This window comes from Hippopotamus amphibius, chromosome 5 (genome assembly GCF_030028045.1).
Source record: "Hippopotamus amphibius kiboko isolate mHipAmp2 chromosome 5, mHipAmp2.hap2, whole genome shotgun sequence".
In the NCBI taxonomy this organism is placed as follows: Eukaryota; Metazoa; Chordata; class Mammalia; order Artiodactyla; family Hippopotamidae; genus Hippopotamus; species Hippopotamus amphibius.
Genome location: NC_080190.1, coordinates 6611035 through 6628376, shown reverse-complemented (window position 1 = coordinate 6628376; position 17342 = coordinate 6611035). Strand labels below are relative to the sequence as shown.

Genomic DNA, 17342 nt, shown 5'->3' with positions numbered 1-17342 from the left:
ATAAGAAATATTAAAAACTAAGTAACATTTCTTGACTTTGAGTATTCTAAATTATTTTCACATAGATCTGTGAAAATAGGTCTCTTCTATGATCTAATTCACAGCCAATCCTTTTTCACCTCCATTGTTTAGGAAAAGGGTTCTGGGGGAAACACACACACATACACCCCTTGCCTTAAAAAAAAAAATTCTTTTATATGACCCCAAATTTGTTTTGACACTAGCTATTTAACTAATGCATTTTTCTTGAAGAATCTGTGCTAATTTTTATTGATAGTTTTAAAATAATTTAACACCTATTTAATGTCTCTTCATATTCTGCAGAACAGGCAATTATTATTCAAATGTTTGCAAACAGGATCAAATAGAGAATCAGTCATTTCTTAAAAATCCTAGAACCTAAGGATGAATTTTCTATACTACTAATCTCAACAAGTTGTACTTTTGTCATTTATATTTAAAAACTAAGATATTCCCTAGTGTTGCAGATTTCTGAATCTCTCAGAAGAAACACAACCTTAATAAAGTAAACCCTGATCTCCATCTATTATGATAGTACAAATGCTGAAAAAATATGAGGTATTAATTCTGTCCTTTTATGGGAGCAGCTTAGCAAACAGAGACATCTGTCTACGTGGAACCTTTGGAACAACCCTGTAACACTAAGGCAAACACTCACCATATGCACTCAACACCTTTACTCAGGTTTTCACCTGGCGTCCTCTAGCTCCAGGCTTATGACAGACTTCCTAAGGTCAAGCTCAATCTCTGAGCCACCTTTGTGAAGGCTACAAAATAATATATAGGGCTTTGCACAGATTATGTGATCAATAAATATTAGCTGAAATAATAAACAATATACTTGTGAACCATGATTATAATGTTTAGAAGAAAGAAGGTTAATGAGGTATTACAAGTGAATAACAGCTGTCTTCAGGATAAAGGGCTATTATTTTTTTGGAGAACGGGATCATTAGTCCCATATTCTATGCCAATTCTCTTCAAAGTGCTTGTTTGTGGCAAGATAAGGAGCTTGCACCAGAATGTAAATTAACTCCCTGCTTCCTTCCCTGAAGTCTCGCTATTAAACTGAACTAAACAATATGATTAGTGCCATGGTCTATTTACATTCTGGCTCCAGCTCCTAATCTCATTGCGAACCAGTAACAGACTGTGGACTGACACTGGTCTGCAGACCACACTCTGAAAAGAATGTTCTATACAACCACTAACGTTGGACCAGTACTAACAATAAAAATAATAATGATGGCAATTCTACCAATTAGCCTTTATAGAGTGCTTACTGGGTGCCAGATGCTATAAGTACCTAAGCACTTTATATGGATTATTTCATTTAAACTCTTAAGGACCCCATGAGGGTTTACTTTATTATTTCCATTTTTCAAATGAGGAAATTTAAGCCTTCAGAAGCTTAGTTATTTTGTTCAGCTTCAAGTAGCTCCTCTGTGGTGGAGCAGGTGCTGAAGTCCTGCCGTCTGACCTCAGCTTCACCCCAGGTAAGTGTACAATGTGTGCTTAACCGCATCGGATGGCTCTGCTTCCCGAATGCATTAAAGAACACGGGCTCCCACCGCAACACTGCGGGGTGAGGAAACACTGGGTACTATGGGAGCTATCAGGCAGGGTGGTCTGGAAAAAAATACCACAAATCAAATACTGGGCAGTTTTTTACGGAAAGAAAAACGTAGTTGTGGGACTTCCTAGGTGGCGCAGTGGTAAAGAATCCGCCTGACAATGCTGGGTACACGGGTTTGAGCCCTGCCCTGGGAAGATTCCACATGCCACGGAGCAACTAAGCCCGTGCGCCAAAACTATTGAGCCTGTGCTCTAGAGCCCATGAGCCACAACTACTGAGCCCATGTGCTGCAACTATTGAAGCCCACGCACCTAGGGCCTGTGCTCCACAACAAGAGAAGCCACTACAATGAGGAGCCTGCACACCACAATGAAGAGTAGCCCCCACTCGCAGCAACTAGAGAAAGCCTGCGTGCAGCAACAAAGACCCAACACAGCCAATAAAAAACCAAAACAAAAAACAAAAAAAAACCCACGTAGTTGTAATCACCCACATAGACTTACCGTCAAATATCTAATATGTAAACTTTATTTCCCAGACATGTTATATTTTAATTGAAACAATGGACTAAACAATACTGGCATTTTTAGAATAATAAAATATCTAAAAAATACATCTCCAATAATATCAAATATTTCTTTACCCCACAGTGTTACAGTGGGATCCCGTGTTCTTTAACGTAGTCAGGAAGCAGTGTGGTAGAATATGGTTAAACACACACTGTGTGTTTTTAGAAGATTACCCCTTTCTTTTAATTGGCTCAGAGCTCCCAAAAAGCACATCGTACTGGTTTCTAGTATCTACTCAAAATCTTTCTTGAACAAGGTAAGGTAAAAATTCAGAATTTATTTTAAAAGTCTTATTTCTAGACTCCTAAAGTTGACTTTGTTTTGATTTTAAGTAAGCAAATCAATCAGCTACTTAAAAATACTCGAATAAAAAATGATACACTTTTTAACTCAATGTTGGCTCATACCAAATACAGCTTGAAAAACTAAACCTAAACAATTAATTTTTTAAAGAATCCCACATTCTATTGGTAATTTGCATATACAGAAAGACTTCCCAAGCTCAATCAATGCTTATGTATCATAATAACATATTACTCCCCAAGTATAAGTCTGTAAATCAAGGGCTTTATTAGAATTTCAAATGGCTGGGTCACTCAGTGCTTTTCAATATTATTTTGACGATTTTTTAAAACTGAATAATACTCTAAAAACTAACATTTGAGTAAAAGCAAAATTAATAAAGTATGCTAATATATTAATTTGGCTTATTTATGCAGTCTAGTTAGATATCTGAGCAAAGGGATGAGGGCCAATCAAAGCTGAAATCCAAAGAATAGGTTATGGCCAGTCTCCCCAGGAAAGTCAATGTATTTATTTATTTCCAACATATACAAAATGAACTTTCACCCATCTTTTTTTTTTTAAAGATAGTATTTGCTTGAGGCATTATCATACCTCTTGAAGTTGTATTTTACTTGAATTTTTGCTCTAAATGGCGATTGTGAAAAATCATGAGTATCAGGAAATTTTGTTTTTTATTAACAAAGCAATGGGTAGCCATTTTGCATGAACTTTAATAAAACAGTAATAAATCGATAAACTATGTTGTGCATTCCATGGCAGGTGGAGGAAAATATCGATATAATCATTCCGGGGAATGCCAATACATGAGCCTCCGAACAGCAGGGATTCTCTTTTATTAATCTTTAAAGATTTTCAGCTTACTTTTCTGGTCCCTCCTCCTTAGTGTCCTTGGGTTCTTCCACCACACCCCGCTCCTAATATAAAATATGTGTACCCCAGAGTTCTATCCTTGACCCTCTTCTCATTCCACATAACCTCCTTAGAGAATCTCATTCACATTGTAACTTCAGTTACTGAATGCTTCATCCAAATATCTAACTTCATCCTAGACTTCTACAGTTCCAGACCCACATGTCCAACTACTGCTTATGGGACATCCCAGTTTACATGACAGGCAATTGCAAAGTTAATGTTCAAAACTGAACTCATCCTCTACCCCACTTCTTACACTCCTGAAAAAGAAAAAGACTTCTTTCCTTCTTTCACATTCCAGATTCAACAACTGACAGAACAATCCCCCATCAGCGGGGAGACACCCCTGGCTTCTCCCTCATCTTCATCCCCAACAACACCCACTTCACCTCTCTCAGCCACCCCTCGTCCTCATTCCCACCACCACCACCACTGCAGCCGCCGGCCTTAGTTATCATTTCTTCATGGAATTACTGCAAAACCTCCAATTTTGTTTTTTCTGCCTGTGATTTTGGCTCTCCATCGTATGTCATTCACATGCTGCCAGTGATCCCTTTCAAGAGCAAAACTGATCATGTCACTGACTCAAGTACTGTTTATTACCTTCAAGATAAAAACCTCACTCCCAGGTTCTTTCTGATGTAGCCTGTATTTGCCTCTCCAGCCTCACTTCCCTCCACTCCCTTCTAAAAAGTTCTCTCTGCTCCAGCCACAATGAACTTTTGCCTAGAGCTGGTCTCCAATGCCTCTGCCTACGAAGCCCCCTGCCCTCACATACAATCCATCTGGTCATTTCCTAGTCCCTTTATGAACAGCAACTCCAGAAACCCAGAAGTACCTAACACACTATGGTTGCTCAATAAATGTTTGCTGTATGCTGGAGTCAGTAACAGCTCTTTACATTTAATAAATTCTTTGCAACATAGAAGGTATTTTCATTCACAGCTATAATCACATTTACTTTATTTTCATTCTCACAACTTGACTATTAGACAACCATCGCAGGTTTTATTATCCCCAGTTATCAATGAGAAAATAACAACTCCTGACTTTCCCAAGGTGGCAGAGCTAGAAATTAATGCAATCACCCCTGAATAAAGGCTTGTCCTCTTTCTATCATCCTACTTAAATTATCAAGTACACACTGAAAAACCACTATGAGCTAAAAGGAATACAGAAGAAGCCTACGTCATGGACTTCGTTCTGAAATGTTTAATCTAATCAGAGGCACAAGACTCATATACACACACACAAAAAAAATGAGAGAAAACTTTATAAGAAAGTATAGTATAGTGTGTATATATATACACACACCAACAAGGACCTACTGTATAGCACAAAGAATTACACTCAATACTTTGTAAGAACCTGTAAGGAAAAGAATCTGAAAAGGAATATATATATATGGCTGAATCACTGCTGTACATCTGAAACTAACCCAAAATGAACACAATATTGTAAATCAACTATACTTCAATAAACAAAAATAATATTCTAAAAAAAAAAAGAAAGAAAGAGAAAGAAAGTATACTATAGGGATAAGTGCCAAAGTGCATAGCGCCCCCAGCAGGAAAGAGAAATGCATTTACTGGGCAGTCACCTATCTCAGAAGACTTTCCAGGTGGGGGTTGGAGGAGTGGGTAGCATGGCTCTGTAGCCTGACTATACTGTGAACGATTAAAAGGGCTAAGAGGTGGGCACTTCTTGAGTTCAACAATTTGAGTGCAGACCATGACAGGTCTGCAGGACAGAAAGGAAATATCAAAAACGGAAATATAATTGTTCAGTCTTTGACTGAACTCCTTACAAGCTTCAGAAAATAACAGAGAAAGAGGGAAAAGTACCCTCACTCTGGCAAAACAACAAACAAAAATCCAAAAACAAAAATGAAAACTTCTGACTTATGATAGTAAGTTTAGGAAATAGAAATAACACACTCATTTGCTTTGTTTTCTTTTTTCTTTTTAAAATCACCCTACTTGGATTAAATAATGTTAACTTCCTACTGGAGTTATTTTTACTTTGAATTCTGATATGGATAAGAGACTTAAATAAGAAAAAGAAAGGCCACCTCTGTCTCTTATCGTTACCTTGCTCCTCCCTGAGATAGTGCCTTAGCTTGTTACATTCAGCTGAGCATCAGGGAAGTAAACCGTAATGTAACTACTCTATCCAGTGAGGAGCTTGGAAACTTTTTTAAAAATCAGGGCTTCATTGTTTTAACTTGATCACCAATAACACCCTGAATATGACAGCGAAAAGAAACAGAAAATGAAGTAGCAGAAAATCCCCAAAGGGACAACCAATACCTGTACCATTCATCTCAACCCCTAGGCACTAGCAACCTTCTGACCTCAGGATATTTCCTCCAATAACAAAGCCCATCCCTTTATCTACAGCAATTTCTCTAAAGCTCTTCTCATTCATGCAACAGATATTTAACAAGTACATTGTACTAGGTGCTGGAGAAAGAAACTGAATATGGTCCGTGCCTTAGACATTTTTGTACCTTCCCCTTCCCCCATTTTGCATCCCCCCCCCCATTTCTTCCATAGGTACACTATCCCCTAAAATCAAATGTTGCTTTTCAGCTGTCAAAGTCACCTATTACCAAAACTATTTCAATGTCAAGTTCATAGCTACTGATAAAAATCATTCCTCTATACTACAAAGTATTCACCAATGCATATTTCCATTTTTTCAACCTTAAAATCTGCATGCAACTACTAAATTCCTGAATCTTGGTTACTGTGGCATGAAGATCTACAATGTTGCCTCTTTTTTTCTTCTTTTAAATTATTGATACAAATGCCTAATCCTTTACTTTATGGGAAAATTTAACCTTACCTCTTTTTTTCTGTTAATAAAAGCCAAGTTTTTATCACTGTCCTGTCACTTAGACTAAGATATTATTAATGAGCACCATTATGTTTGTTTTGTAGATGAAAAGACCAATTCATGATTTTGCCAATGTGAAAACTAGAGTTTGAAAACACTGTACTACCAAAATAGTACTGTTGATCTTAGATACTTTGTGTCTAAAAATTCATCCCCTGTCTCTAAGTAACAGGAACAGGTAGTTAAGGTACCATGAAGTGTTTACTTTCCAACCTGAATTTATTACTTTAATATTTTAGCTTGTGAATTACAGGGGTTCTGTATATATCACATTGCTTGTCAATATCCACACATAAACCTTCTGGCTTTGACAATTAATCTGAAAAAGTCCCCATAGAGTCTGAGAGGGGAAAGCCTAATTCGGTGGACTATAATAAATGTGCCTTTCCATCACAGGATATATGCTTCTCAGGTCCAATTAACCTCTGAATGATTCTCTTTCTAAGAGGAAAGTAATTCTCCTTGATGACCTTGTCATCTACAGAGTGGAAACCTCTCTAGTGGCAATGAATGAGTAATCACTTACATGACCCCCAAAGGCCTCTTTTTTTCATTTCCCTCAAGTACTGTCTGGAGCAGCAGGAGGAATTGATGGAGGGGCCATAATCTCCAGACATGACTACTAAATCAATCATGCCATTTTCCTCCCACCTGCACTTTCAGTCTCATTCTTTTCCGTCTCTTTTCTCCATTTTTCCACCCTTACGGTTGTTTTGCTTAACCTACAGCACTCTCCCCATGGTCTGAATGTTTACAACCTACCACATAAAATCCTCGCTGAACCTCAAAGCTTCCTTAAAGCACCACCTGCATCAGTGTTTTAAAAACCAATACTAGGAAAGACTACAGTGTGGGATGACGTTACACTTGTTTCACAGCCCTGCAAAGTTTTGGTACAGAACATGTGGGCAGATGCCACAACTCACAGGAAAACCCAAAGGACTGAAACACACACACACACACAAACTAACTAAACGGGAAAGATCCAACTGGGGCCCACCGCCTGAAACGTGACACTTGGGATGACAGTGCAATGCGGAGCGGAGGGTTTCAGGACACGAGGTACACACTCGGCCCACTGCGGACCACAGAAGAGCTCGTCTGCTCCATGCTTCCCGCAAATGTGACACGAGTGCCCAGACTCTCCCCTCCCCAGGCCAGGCCGGGCCGGGACCCACGCCCCCCCCCACCACACCCACGCCCCCCCCACCCCGCGGCCGGGGCCCCCTGCTTGCAGGGCGGGTTGCGCAGGTTCGCTCCCCGCTCCGGGAGGCGGGGTGGCGTGGGGTGCGGGGGTGGGGTGGGAGGCTGGGGAGGTGGGGCGGGAGTTTGCGAAGTCTGGGGTGCGGGGGTCGGGGAGTGGGGAGGTCGGGGGGTGGGGGGGGTCGGGGGGGTGGGGTAGGGGCGGGGGTGGGGGGCTCCGGGGCCGGGGTGGGGGGCTCCGGGGCCGGGGTGGGGGGCTTCGGGGGTGGGGGCGGGGGTGGGAGGCCGCCCTCTCCCGAGCATTTCAGGAGTCGGGGCGGGGTCGTCCAGGGCCCACCGGCGGGCAGAGGGCCCCAGGCGGCCGCAACAGGTGCGCCCGGGCCGCCCCCCCCCCCCGCCCCTCCCGCCGCCGGGCCCGACCTTTACCTGCAGCGGCGGCTCCCGAGTCCGGGGAGGGAGGCCCAGGCCCAGGCCCAGGCCCAGGCCCGGCCGCCCTTCCCCGCGGGGCAGGCCGAGCTCGCCGGACGCACGGACCGACGGACCGACGGACGCCTAGGGTCGGCGACGGAGGGCCCGCGGGCCGCCGCACGAAGGCCCGGGCACCGGCCCCGCCGGGGACGCGAGGGCCGCCAGGGAGGGCGCGGCCGCCCGACCAGGCCTCAGGGGCAGAGCGTCTTCAGCCCGCCGCCCCGCCGCCTCCCTCGCTCGGTGCCCCCGGCGCCGCGCGGGTCCTCGCGCTCGCCCGCGCTGCCTCGCGGCATTTGGTCCCTCCCTCTCGCCGTCCTTCTTGCCCCTCCTCCCCCGCCCTCCGGGTTGTCAGGGCAACCGGGCGACGCCGGCCCGGGAGGAGAGGCGTTAGGAGGGGCGGCGGCGGCGCCGGAGGCTCGGCCCGCGGGCGCCCGGGAGCAGCTGACCATGGAGCCCCAGAGTAAGGGGGCTGGGGCCGGGGCTGGGGCCGGGGCCGGGGCTGGGGCGGGCCTCCCCGGGACGGGTGTGGGCCCCCGGGCGCGGCTCCGCAGGCTTTTAACGCTTTTGACATGGACGTACGGCCTCCCCCTCGCGCCTTCTTCTCCCCCCCGAGGGTCTCCGCCGGGAGCCGGGAGGCCGGTGCGCTCGCAGCGCGGGCAGGAGCGTGCGGCGCCCCCAGGGTGTTCCTTCCCGAGACGACTCCAGGCACATCCATTTCTTATTACTAGTACTGTCATCGTTGTTATTTTATTTGGTAGTTTGAGTCATTAACTGAAAATAGCCATTCTGCTTCTAAAATGTCAGCAACTGAATGTGCAACGAGGCTAGGTCTTGTATTTATTAAGAGAGATCCCGTCCTCTTCTCGGTAGTTTATTTGAAGGAGAAAAAAGCTTTGAGCTTTTCCAAGAGTGTTGAATTTGTTGGTAGAGGTTCTGCGAGGGAGGCTTGGACACATACACGCACACACACAGTTACGGTTTCTGTTTCCCACATTGTTTGACGAAGGTGGTCAGTAATATTAAATAACATTATATTAATATTAAATATTATTATTACTATTATTATTATGGTGACTACTACTACTACTATTCAAACCTCTCTAGGGACACCTTGCTCCGTCCTTCTTTCCCAGGCTAAAGTTTCATTGCTCCTTTTGTTCTTAAAATGAGAAGTGTTTTATACGGAGACCAGAAAGACCTTGAACTTTCATAGAAGGATGCAGTTTGACTCTCAAAACCAAGTCGTCTTTTCTTGCACAGTTTCAGAAATGGAAGTACCCAGACCAAATCCATTCTCCGGGGAATATGCTGATATGATGAAAGTTTCCAAGAAGGTTTTTAAACACTTTTTCCTTTCTTTTAACTCACTTGCTGAGGAGAGAGCTTACAAGTTGAGAATTATAGTTGTCTGAGTTGATTTTATACAGTATCCCATCACTCGCACTGGTAACTCTCTGGATTCTACATTTTATCTAACCTATAGAAAGAAATTCAACTTACAACAGTACTAAAATATTTGTCTCATGTTAAACTGATGCCAGGGTGTGTATGTTCTCTCTTTAGAGAAGAAATAAATTGGAGTGAAGTATATCCTTTAAAAACACCAACTTTATTTCTTCAGATTTATGTTACTGCTTAAATATGTAAACTGTAACCTTCAAGTCCTTCAGTGCTCAGACTCTTTGTGCACTCACTCGTTCACCGTATTCACTATGTTCCAGACACCGTCCTAGGGGTGGAGGATTGAACAGTGAATAAGACTGTGTTGGCTATGGTTGTCCCTGGAAAACTGAGCAGACACTTGCCCAAGAATTTCTGAAAGCTTCCTGGGGTCTGAGATTGGGAAAAAGAGATGCACAGAAGGCTCCCGGCAGGAAGCCAAGAGTGGGTCTACAGAATGACGGGCAAAGAATGAGGGAAAGGGATTCCAGACAGAGGGACTCCCTCGGGCATAGGCCCTGAGACCTGAGAGAGCAGTGGGCTTGAGGTTCAGAGTTGGAAGATCAGTAAAGCCGTAACAGAAGCCTGAGAGGTGGAGGGGAGGAGAAAGACAAGAGACAAGGCTGGAAAAGTGAACAGGAACCAGATCCTGGAGGCTTTGCAAAACTGTGAGAAACTTATTACCGCTATGAATTACACATTTATACCTCATCTCATTGGATTTTTTTTTATAAATTTATTTATTTTTATTTATTGGCTGCGTTGGGTCTTTGTTGCTGCACACGGGCTTTCTGTAGTTGTGTAGAGCGGGGGCTACTCTTTGCGGTGCACAAGCTTCTCATTGCAGTAGCTTCTCTTGTTGCAGAGCACGGGCTTTAGGCGTGTGGGCTTCAGTAGTTGCAGAACATGGGCTCATTAGTTGTGGCTCGCGGGCTTTGTTGCTCTGTGGCTTGTGGGATCTTCCCGGACCAGGGATCGAACCTGTGTCCCCATTGGCTGGCGGATTCTTAACCGCTGTGCTACCAAGGAAGCCCGACATCTCATCTCATTGGATTTAAGGTGGAAAATATTTGTTAAGTAATCTATGCCTCGGACACAACTATAAATTTATTCTTTTTCACATACTCTCAAATACTATTATCAATTTAATTTTAGATAATTCAAACAATAACCATTTACCTTAGGGAATTCTTTCATAGCCTAATAAACACGATTTTGGATACATATTTTTTTGCTGTCATTTGCTGTTAGTAAATATTTTAAAGGACAAGATTAAATGATCTTTAAGGTCCCATTTAACTTCAAGATTCACACCCAGCCAGGTTTCACCTGAGACTCAAGTTACTATTTTATTCTCTCAAAGATATTGGAGAATACTGTGGCTGTGATACAACAAATGTTACAATTATACTGTCATCATATGTTATTATGCCAGTATTATCTGACATATTTTAAGCCTGGTGTGTATGTGGTACCTTTTGTTACTGAGGGGTTTCAAATAGCATTTTACAAGAGTAGTTGAGTATAAGCATCAGTAAATTGATTAAAAGGAAGCCTCCTTCTTAATTGTTTTTAAGGATTAAACATATATCTAAGGACAACACCAAGGAACTACTAGAAATAACCCCCAAGTCAGTCTTATCCATTCTGTTTCCACACACTTAGGTTTCTATTACTTTTAGCAATGACCTTTATTAACTGTCATTAAAATCCAATAAACATGAACTCTTCAGATCCCACAGCTGGATCACACTCTGGCAATAGGCAGAGGATGACAAGGGCCACCACTGTTTTACAGAATGGTAATAAGTCAGTGATCCAAGAAATGGCTTGTCAGGGAAAGGGCAAGTTAAATAAGTTCACAGCCTTGGGCTGTTGAGAATGGTTTTGGCTCTTGTCTACACATTTACATCTTCAATTATTTTCTTCCTAAACTAGCAACACTATTGGGAAGGTAACCCATGTATGAAATAACATGGAAAATGTGCATCAAATTTCTTTTTTTTTTAAAGAAAATATTTAAGTTCAACAGTAATACCTCCTCCCTAATTTTTTAGTGAGTGATAAGGCCAAGGGGTAGCTATAGCGGTCTTTAACCCTCCCTCACGTGATCTCCCTAGCCCACCAAATCACCGTAAACAAACACATAATCTGAATTTTAAAATGTGTGTGTGTGTGTGTGTATATATATATATAAATTGCAGCATCCAGATAAGTCCCCAGTTCCCTCTTATAACCATATTGCCGCCTGCCTCCTAAACGCTCCCTGTTTGAAGTAACCTGGGCCTAGTTTAGGCCAGGCAGCAGTTTCTTGATACACACCTACCTTTTAAAAGAAACGCTAAATGGGATTCTGAGTTAATCCAATGAGTAGGAGACTGAGGCATATCCTTAAAGGAGTGAAGAGTTCTTTCTCCAAACCTGTTTTCCCACTGGTCTGTCCCACCTCCCCAGTTACTCCAGCTGAAAATCTGAGAGTCATCCTTAACTACTCTCTTTTACTCACCACCTCTCCTACTTACCCCACCTACCAGCATGTTTATTTCACCTTCAAAATACACCCCAGATGTGTGTCTTTCTCTCTGTCCCTGCTGTAATCACTGGTGCTCCAAGCCACCATCTTGCCTAAACCATGACGGGAGGCTCTGCTGATTTCTCCATTCCCTTTCCCCCAACTGTGCTCACCTGGAGCCAGAGTAAGCGTTTCAAAGTACACAGGTCATATCAAAAAGCCCTCTGGAGTTCTTATCCAGCCGCCTCTTCAAACCAGTACATAGATGATCTTGGATACATTATGCTTCAGGCATATCGGCCTTTTAGTCCCTTAAACATATCAAGCTCCCTTCAGGACTGCAGGTCTTTGCACAAGCTTTTCCTGTGTTATTCCTATCTCTGCTGTGATCACAATCTGTAATCCTTTTTTTTTTTTTTGGTTGCGCTGGGTCTATTGCCTGCCAGATCCATCTTTGGGCTTCTTTCTTAGTTGTGGCGCTCAGGCTTCTCTCTAGTTGTGGCGTTCAGGTTTTCTCTTCTCTAGTTGAGGCTCGCAGGCTCAGTAGTTGTGACACGAGGGCTTAGTTGCCCTGCAGCCTGTGGGATCTTACTTTCCTGATAGGGGATCAAACCTTCCTCCCCTGCACTGCAGGACAGGTTCTTTACCACTGGACCACCAGCGTAGTCCCACAGCCTGTAACTGTTTTGTTAATTTTCAAAATCTGTTTTCTCCACTGGGCTGGTCTCCAGTGCTTAAGCGTTCATTGAATGGATGGCACTGCTGTTAACACCTGGGTGCCTTATTTAATTTTATTTCCTTAAAAGCGTTGTGGTGTGCTTAAAAGTAAAGCCATTTTACTCAATAACAGAAAGGGCTGTGCACCGGTGAAATTTGAAGTGCCTCTTGTGGAAGGAGTATGCTTTGTTTAAAGTTCATTTAAACCAGGTGCTTATAAATGTCAGGTCAATTACAAGTATGGCATTCCTTTTTCTTCACTAGCTGAAAAGAGGTGCTTTAAGTATCTCATTCTATCCAGCAAAATTAAGGAAATAGGAAGGTAATCTTATTTTGGGGACTAAAGGACTGCCAGATCATAGACCTAACAAAAATCTTTGCACTGCCGTGGAGTGCTTGTTCATTAATTATCTGAGAGACTGGTAAGAATTTAAGGGTAATAAATTACTGAAGCCCAGGAGTGTTTTTAAAAGTCTCTGTAACAATTTTCTGTCAAGTAGTCTTAGTCTCTAAAGAATATTAATTCTATCAATTAGGTTATAATTCAGAGATTATCATTAAGAAATAAAAGCTTACATAAATCAAGTTTAAAACCTAGAAAAACAATCAAAGCAACACCTTTTAAATTGCTGTAGTTTAAAGCCCCATTAAAACACTAAAGCTCATTTCAATCCTGACCCGGGATGCTCAGCCCCGCTCAGGGCGGGGCAGGGCAGACTGAATAATGGGTGCAGTCGCGTCTCACTAGAAGCTCAGCATTCTCCCCAGACCGAGTCTCTACCTGGTAACTTGGATTTCACCTCCTCTTGACAGAAGTAAGCACTGTTACAACCTGTTGGTCTGGGAGAGCTGCCCAGACACACCCAGGAACGGAACTAACCCAACCAGTTTACTGGAGGGGCTTGTGCCTAAGCATCACCCAAGAATGGCCTGAATGACGCACCATGTCCAGAGGTGGTGCAAAGTCATTAACAGTAAACAACTCCCGCCAGTGTTCTGTGCGCTGCCCTGCTCCCAGCGCTGGGGCAAGCCACGGGCAAAATGGAGGTGCTTATCCTCGGGACCCTGCAGAATTCTGGGGACATTTGTGTCCTGCGCATCAGAAAGAAAGGAGGAGGCATTCATTGCTTTCATGTTCCTTTAGCTGTGACCCACCCCCTTCCAGGTTGTCAGGGACCCTCACCTGGCCTCACCTTCTTGGGAGGGTCCTCTCATTCTCACATTCTCCTGCCTCCTGGTTTCTGCCTGGAACCCCCTCACTGCCTATCCGTGTATCTGTCCTTTAAAACATCTCTCCGACATCACCATCTCTTAAAACTGTTGCCTGTTTACCCTCCTCCAACTCAAATCAGAGTTAATTTCTCCCTCTTAGGTACTGCTGTCTGCATTTTATTACTACTTTCATTATTCTAACATGTTGTAATTGATATATATTTATATGTTCAACTCTTCCATTAGAAGTTAACTTCAAATGGATTAAGGACTTAAGTGTAAGACCTGAAACTGTAAAACTAGAAGAAAACATAGGAAAAGAGCCTCTTAACATAGATCTAGACAGTGGTTTCTTGGATGTGACACTAAAAGCACAAGCAACAAAAGCAAAAATCAACAAGTGGTTACTCTGACCACATCAAACTAATAAGCTTCTGTACAGCAAAACAAACCATCAACAAGTTGGAAAGGCAACCTACAGAATGGGAGAAAATATTTGCAAACCATCCATCGGTAAGGGGCTGATATCCAAAACATATGAGGAACTCATACAACTTAATAGCAAAAAAACAAACAATCCATTTAAAAAATGGACAGGGGACCAGAATAGACATTTTTCCAAAGAAGATATACAAACGATCAACAGTTATGTGAAGAGGTGCTCAACATCACTGATCACCAGGGAAATGCACATCGAAACCACGATGAGATACCACCTCAACCTGTCAGAACAGCTGTCATCAAAAAGATCAGTGTTGGCAAGGATGTGGAGAAGAGGGAGCCCTGATCTGCTGTTGGTGGGAACATAAATTAGTATAGCCACTGTAGAAAACAGTGAACAGCGTGGAACTTTCTCAAAAAATCAAAGATAGAACTACCATGTCATCCAGCAATCCCACTTCTGGGTATATATCTAAAGGAAATGATATCAAGATCTTGAAGAGGTATCTGTCCTCCCATGTTCATTGCAGCATTAGTCAAAAGAGCCAAGATATGGAAACAGCATAAGTGTCTGTCTATGGATGAATGGTTAAAGATGTGATCTATTTACACAATGGAATATTATTCAGCCATGAGAAAGAAGGAAGTCCTGCCATTTGCAACAACATGGACTTTGAGGGCATTATGCTAAGTAAAATATAAAGTAAGTCAGAGAAAGACAAATACTGTATGATCTCACTTAAGATGTGGAAGCAAAACAAGCTGAACTCATATAAACAGAGAGAAGAATGGTTACCAAGGGCTGAGGGGTGGAGGAAATGGGGAGATGTCAGTCAAAGAATACACACTTCAAGTTAGAAGTGGAATTAATTCTGGGGATATAATGTATGTGGTGACTATAGTTAACAATACTGTACTGTAAATTCGAAAGTTGCTGAGAGAATAGGTCTCAAATGTTCTCATCACATGCAGACAGAAGGTAATTATGTGAGGTGAGAGAGGTATCACTCAACCTATCATGGTAATTGTTTCACAGTTTGTAAGTATATCAAATCATAAGGTTGTATATCTTAAACTTACACAATATTATGTGTCTGGTATATCTCAATAAAGCTGGGGGGAAAAGCTGTGAGGACATCATTTTCTTTCCTGGAGCTCTCTAGAGTAGGGGAAAGAAACTAGCCTGGTTATACTAATTACTTTAACTAAAGAGTTCTAAGACAGCAACTATTTGGTTATCCTGAGCCTTGCCTTATACAGGATTTGATTATAGGTATCTGGTTTATATTTTAAGTAACTTTTTTTGCCACTGTGAGCAACGGACTACCAGTGTCCCTTTACCACTGGGGGTCATCGATGTCTTTAAATCGAATCAGATTGAAGAAACAATCCCAGATAATCCAATATCAATTCAGAAAACAAACCCTAAAGGTTCTGTTCTCTGGGTCCCATTTTTGTGTTAATATTTGTATCAATTAGGGTTTAATCAGAAAAGCAGGACCACTGTGAGTGATACAGGATAAGGGGTCTAGAATAGGGATTAGACTTTGTGTAATTGTGGGAGCTGATGGAGATGTCAGTGCAAGCTGCTGTCTCTGTGACTCACGCTGGGCCTGAAGGTGCTCCACGTTGGCTGGGTGGGTGGTCGGGAAGGAAACCTGGATGCGAAGGTGGGGAAAGTGAGGACAGATTGGAACCTGCCAAGGCAAACCGGAGCCTGCAGGGATAAGCTGGAGCCCACATCTGTCTCACCACCCCCGACATCCGTGATGTGCGTGACCTGCCGGAGAACTGGGGGCCATCCCCGAGGAGCCCTGCACGTGCCCGGCACAGCGCTCTGCAGACTGGAAGGAGGAGACCTGGGGAAGGTTCAGCTGTGGCTTCCCACCACCAACATGAGCAGTCGGTGAACAGCCACAGGAGCCTGGTGCCCTGTACCGCCCTCGAGAGGGTAGGAAACAAAGTGGGAAATGCTGCTTCACCCCCACTGCTAGAGCCCACACGCGTGACCCGGAACCGATCAGGGCAGGGCGTTCTGGGGGAATCTTCAGTGTAGCTAGATTGGCCCAGCACAAAGCCACCAAAGCCTTCAGGCCATTTATCAGATTGAGGAAGTTCCTTTCACGTCCTAATTTGCCACAGTATTATTTATTTATTTTCATTCGTGAAGGAGTGTTAAATTCATCAAATGCTTTTCTGCATTTAGTGAAATGATCGATATTTCCTTTTTTTCTGCTAATGTGATTTAATTGATTGTTTTTCAAATGTCAAAGTAACCTTGCATTGATGGGATAAACCGCATGTGGTGATGGGGTTCTGTGTGGGGAACGGAGTGCTGAATTTAATGTTCTGTTTCTTAAAAGGACTTCTGAGCTTGTGTTCATGTGAGTGGGTCACCTGTGGCTTTACGTTTTGTAGTTTCTTAGTCTAGTTTCAGTATCAGGTTTACCTTAATCTCAAAAAATGAGCTTAATTTCAAGGATAGAGGATGTATTCCCTCTACTTTCGTTCTCTTTCTGTTTTTACTCTCTTATAAAGTTTTTTGTAATGTCGGTGTTATTGCTCCCTTAAATTGAAGAATATACCAAGTGAAACCATCTGTAACTGGGGTTTTCTTTGTGGGAAAGTTTTTAATTGTGAATGCTATTTACTTAATAGATGTAGGGTACATATAGTTCCATCTCTTTGTTTCAAAGACAGTCCTTTTTATCTAAAGTATCTAATTTATTGCCATAAGTTTGCTTATAATAAATTATCTTTGTAGTGTCTGTGGGATCCGTAGTGATAACCCTTTTCATTCTTTATATTGTTAATTTGTGCTTTATCTCTCTTTTTCTTGATCATTTTTACTAGAGACTTTTATTAGTTACCTAACACTGCATAACAGATTACCCGCAACATAATGTCTTCACTTATATATACAGAGAGGAGAGAGAGAGAGAATATACACATAAATTAGACTGCATCTTGCCAGCATGCACTGGAGACCCTCCCCTTGCTGGTTTGATGAAGTGAGCAGCCATGCTGAATACGTCCACTACAGGTGGCCTCTAGGACCTGAGGTTGG

The 17342-nt window shown here is 42.8% G+C and overlaps 2 protein-coding genes across 11 annotated transcripts in view; one reads left to right on the top strand and one right to left on the bottom strand.

Moving 5' to 3' along the window:
• DHX32 (DEAH-box helicase 32 (putative)) overlaps positions 1–8355 on the bottom strand; it is a 57627-nt gene extending 49272 nt beyond the window's left edge. Inside the window, exon 1 of one of the 5 annotated variants that reach the window (XM_057734161.1) lies at positions 7912–8355. Coding sequence is in view for 1 of the 5 variants with exons in the window: in XM_057734160.1 (XP_057590143.1) it covers positions 680–682 (3 nt within the window). In the remaining 4 variants the exon portion in view is untranslated. Of the gene's footprint in view, positions 1–679; positions 698–7911 lie in introns of those variants that run through there. The other 4 variants (XM_057734162.1, XM_057734158.1, XM_057734163.1 and 1 more) reach the window with 4 other exon arrangements.
• Positions 8081–17342, top strand: part of FANK1 (fibronectin type III and ankyrin repeat domains 1) — a 102573-nt gene continuing 93311 nt past the window's right edge. For 4 of the 6 annotated variants that reach the window (XM_057734171.1, XM_057734170.1, XM_057734168.1 and 1 more), the window contains exon 1: positions 8117–8413. Coding sequence is in view for 2 of the 6 variants with exons in the window: in XM_057734166.1 (XP_057590149.1) it covers positions 8401–8413 (13 nt within the window). In the remaining 4 variants the exon portion in view is untranslated. Of the gene's footprint in view, positions 8414–17342 lie in introns of all 6 variants that reach the window. The other 2 variants (XM_057734166.1, XM_057734165.1) reach the window with 1 other exon arrangement.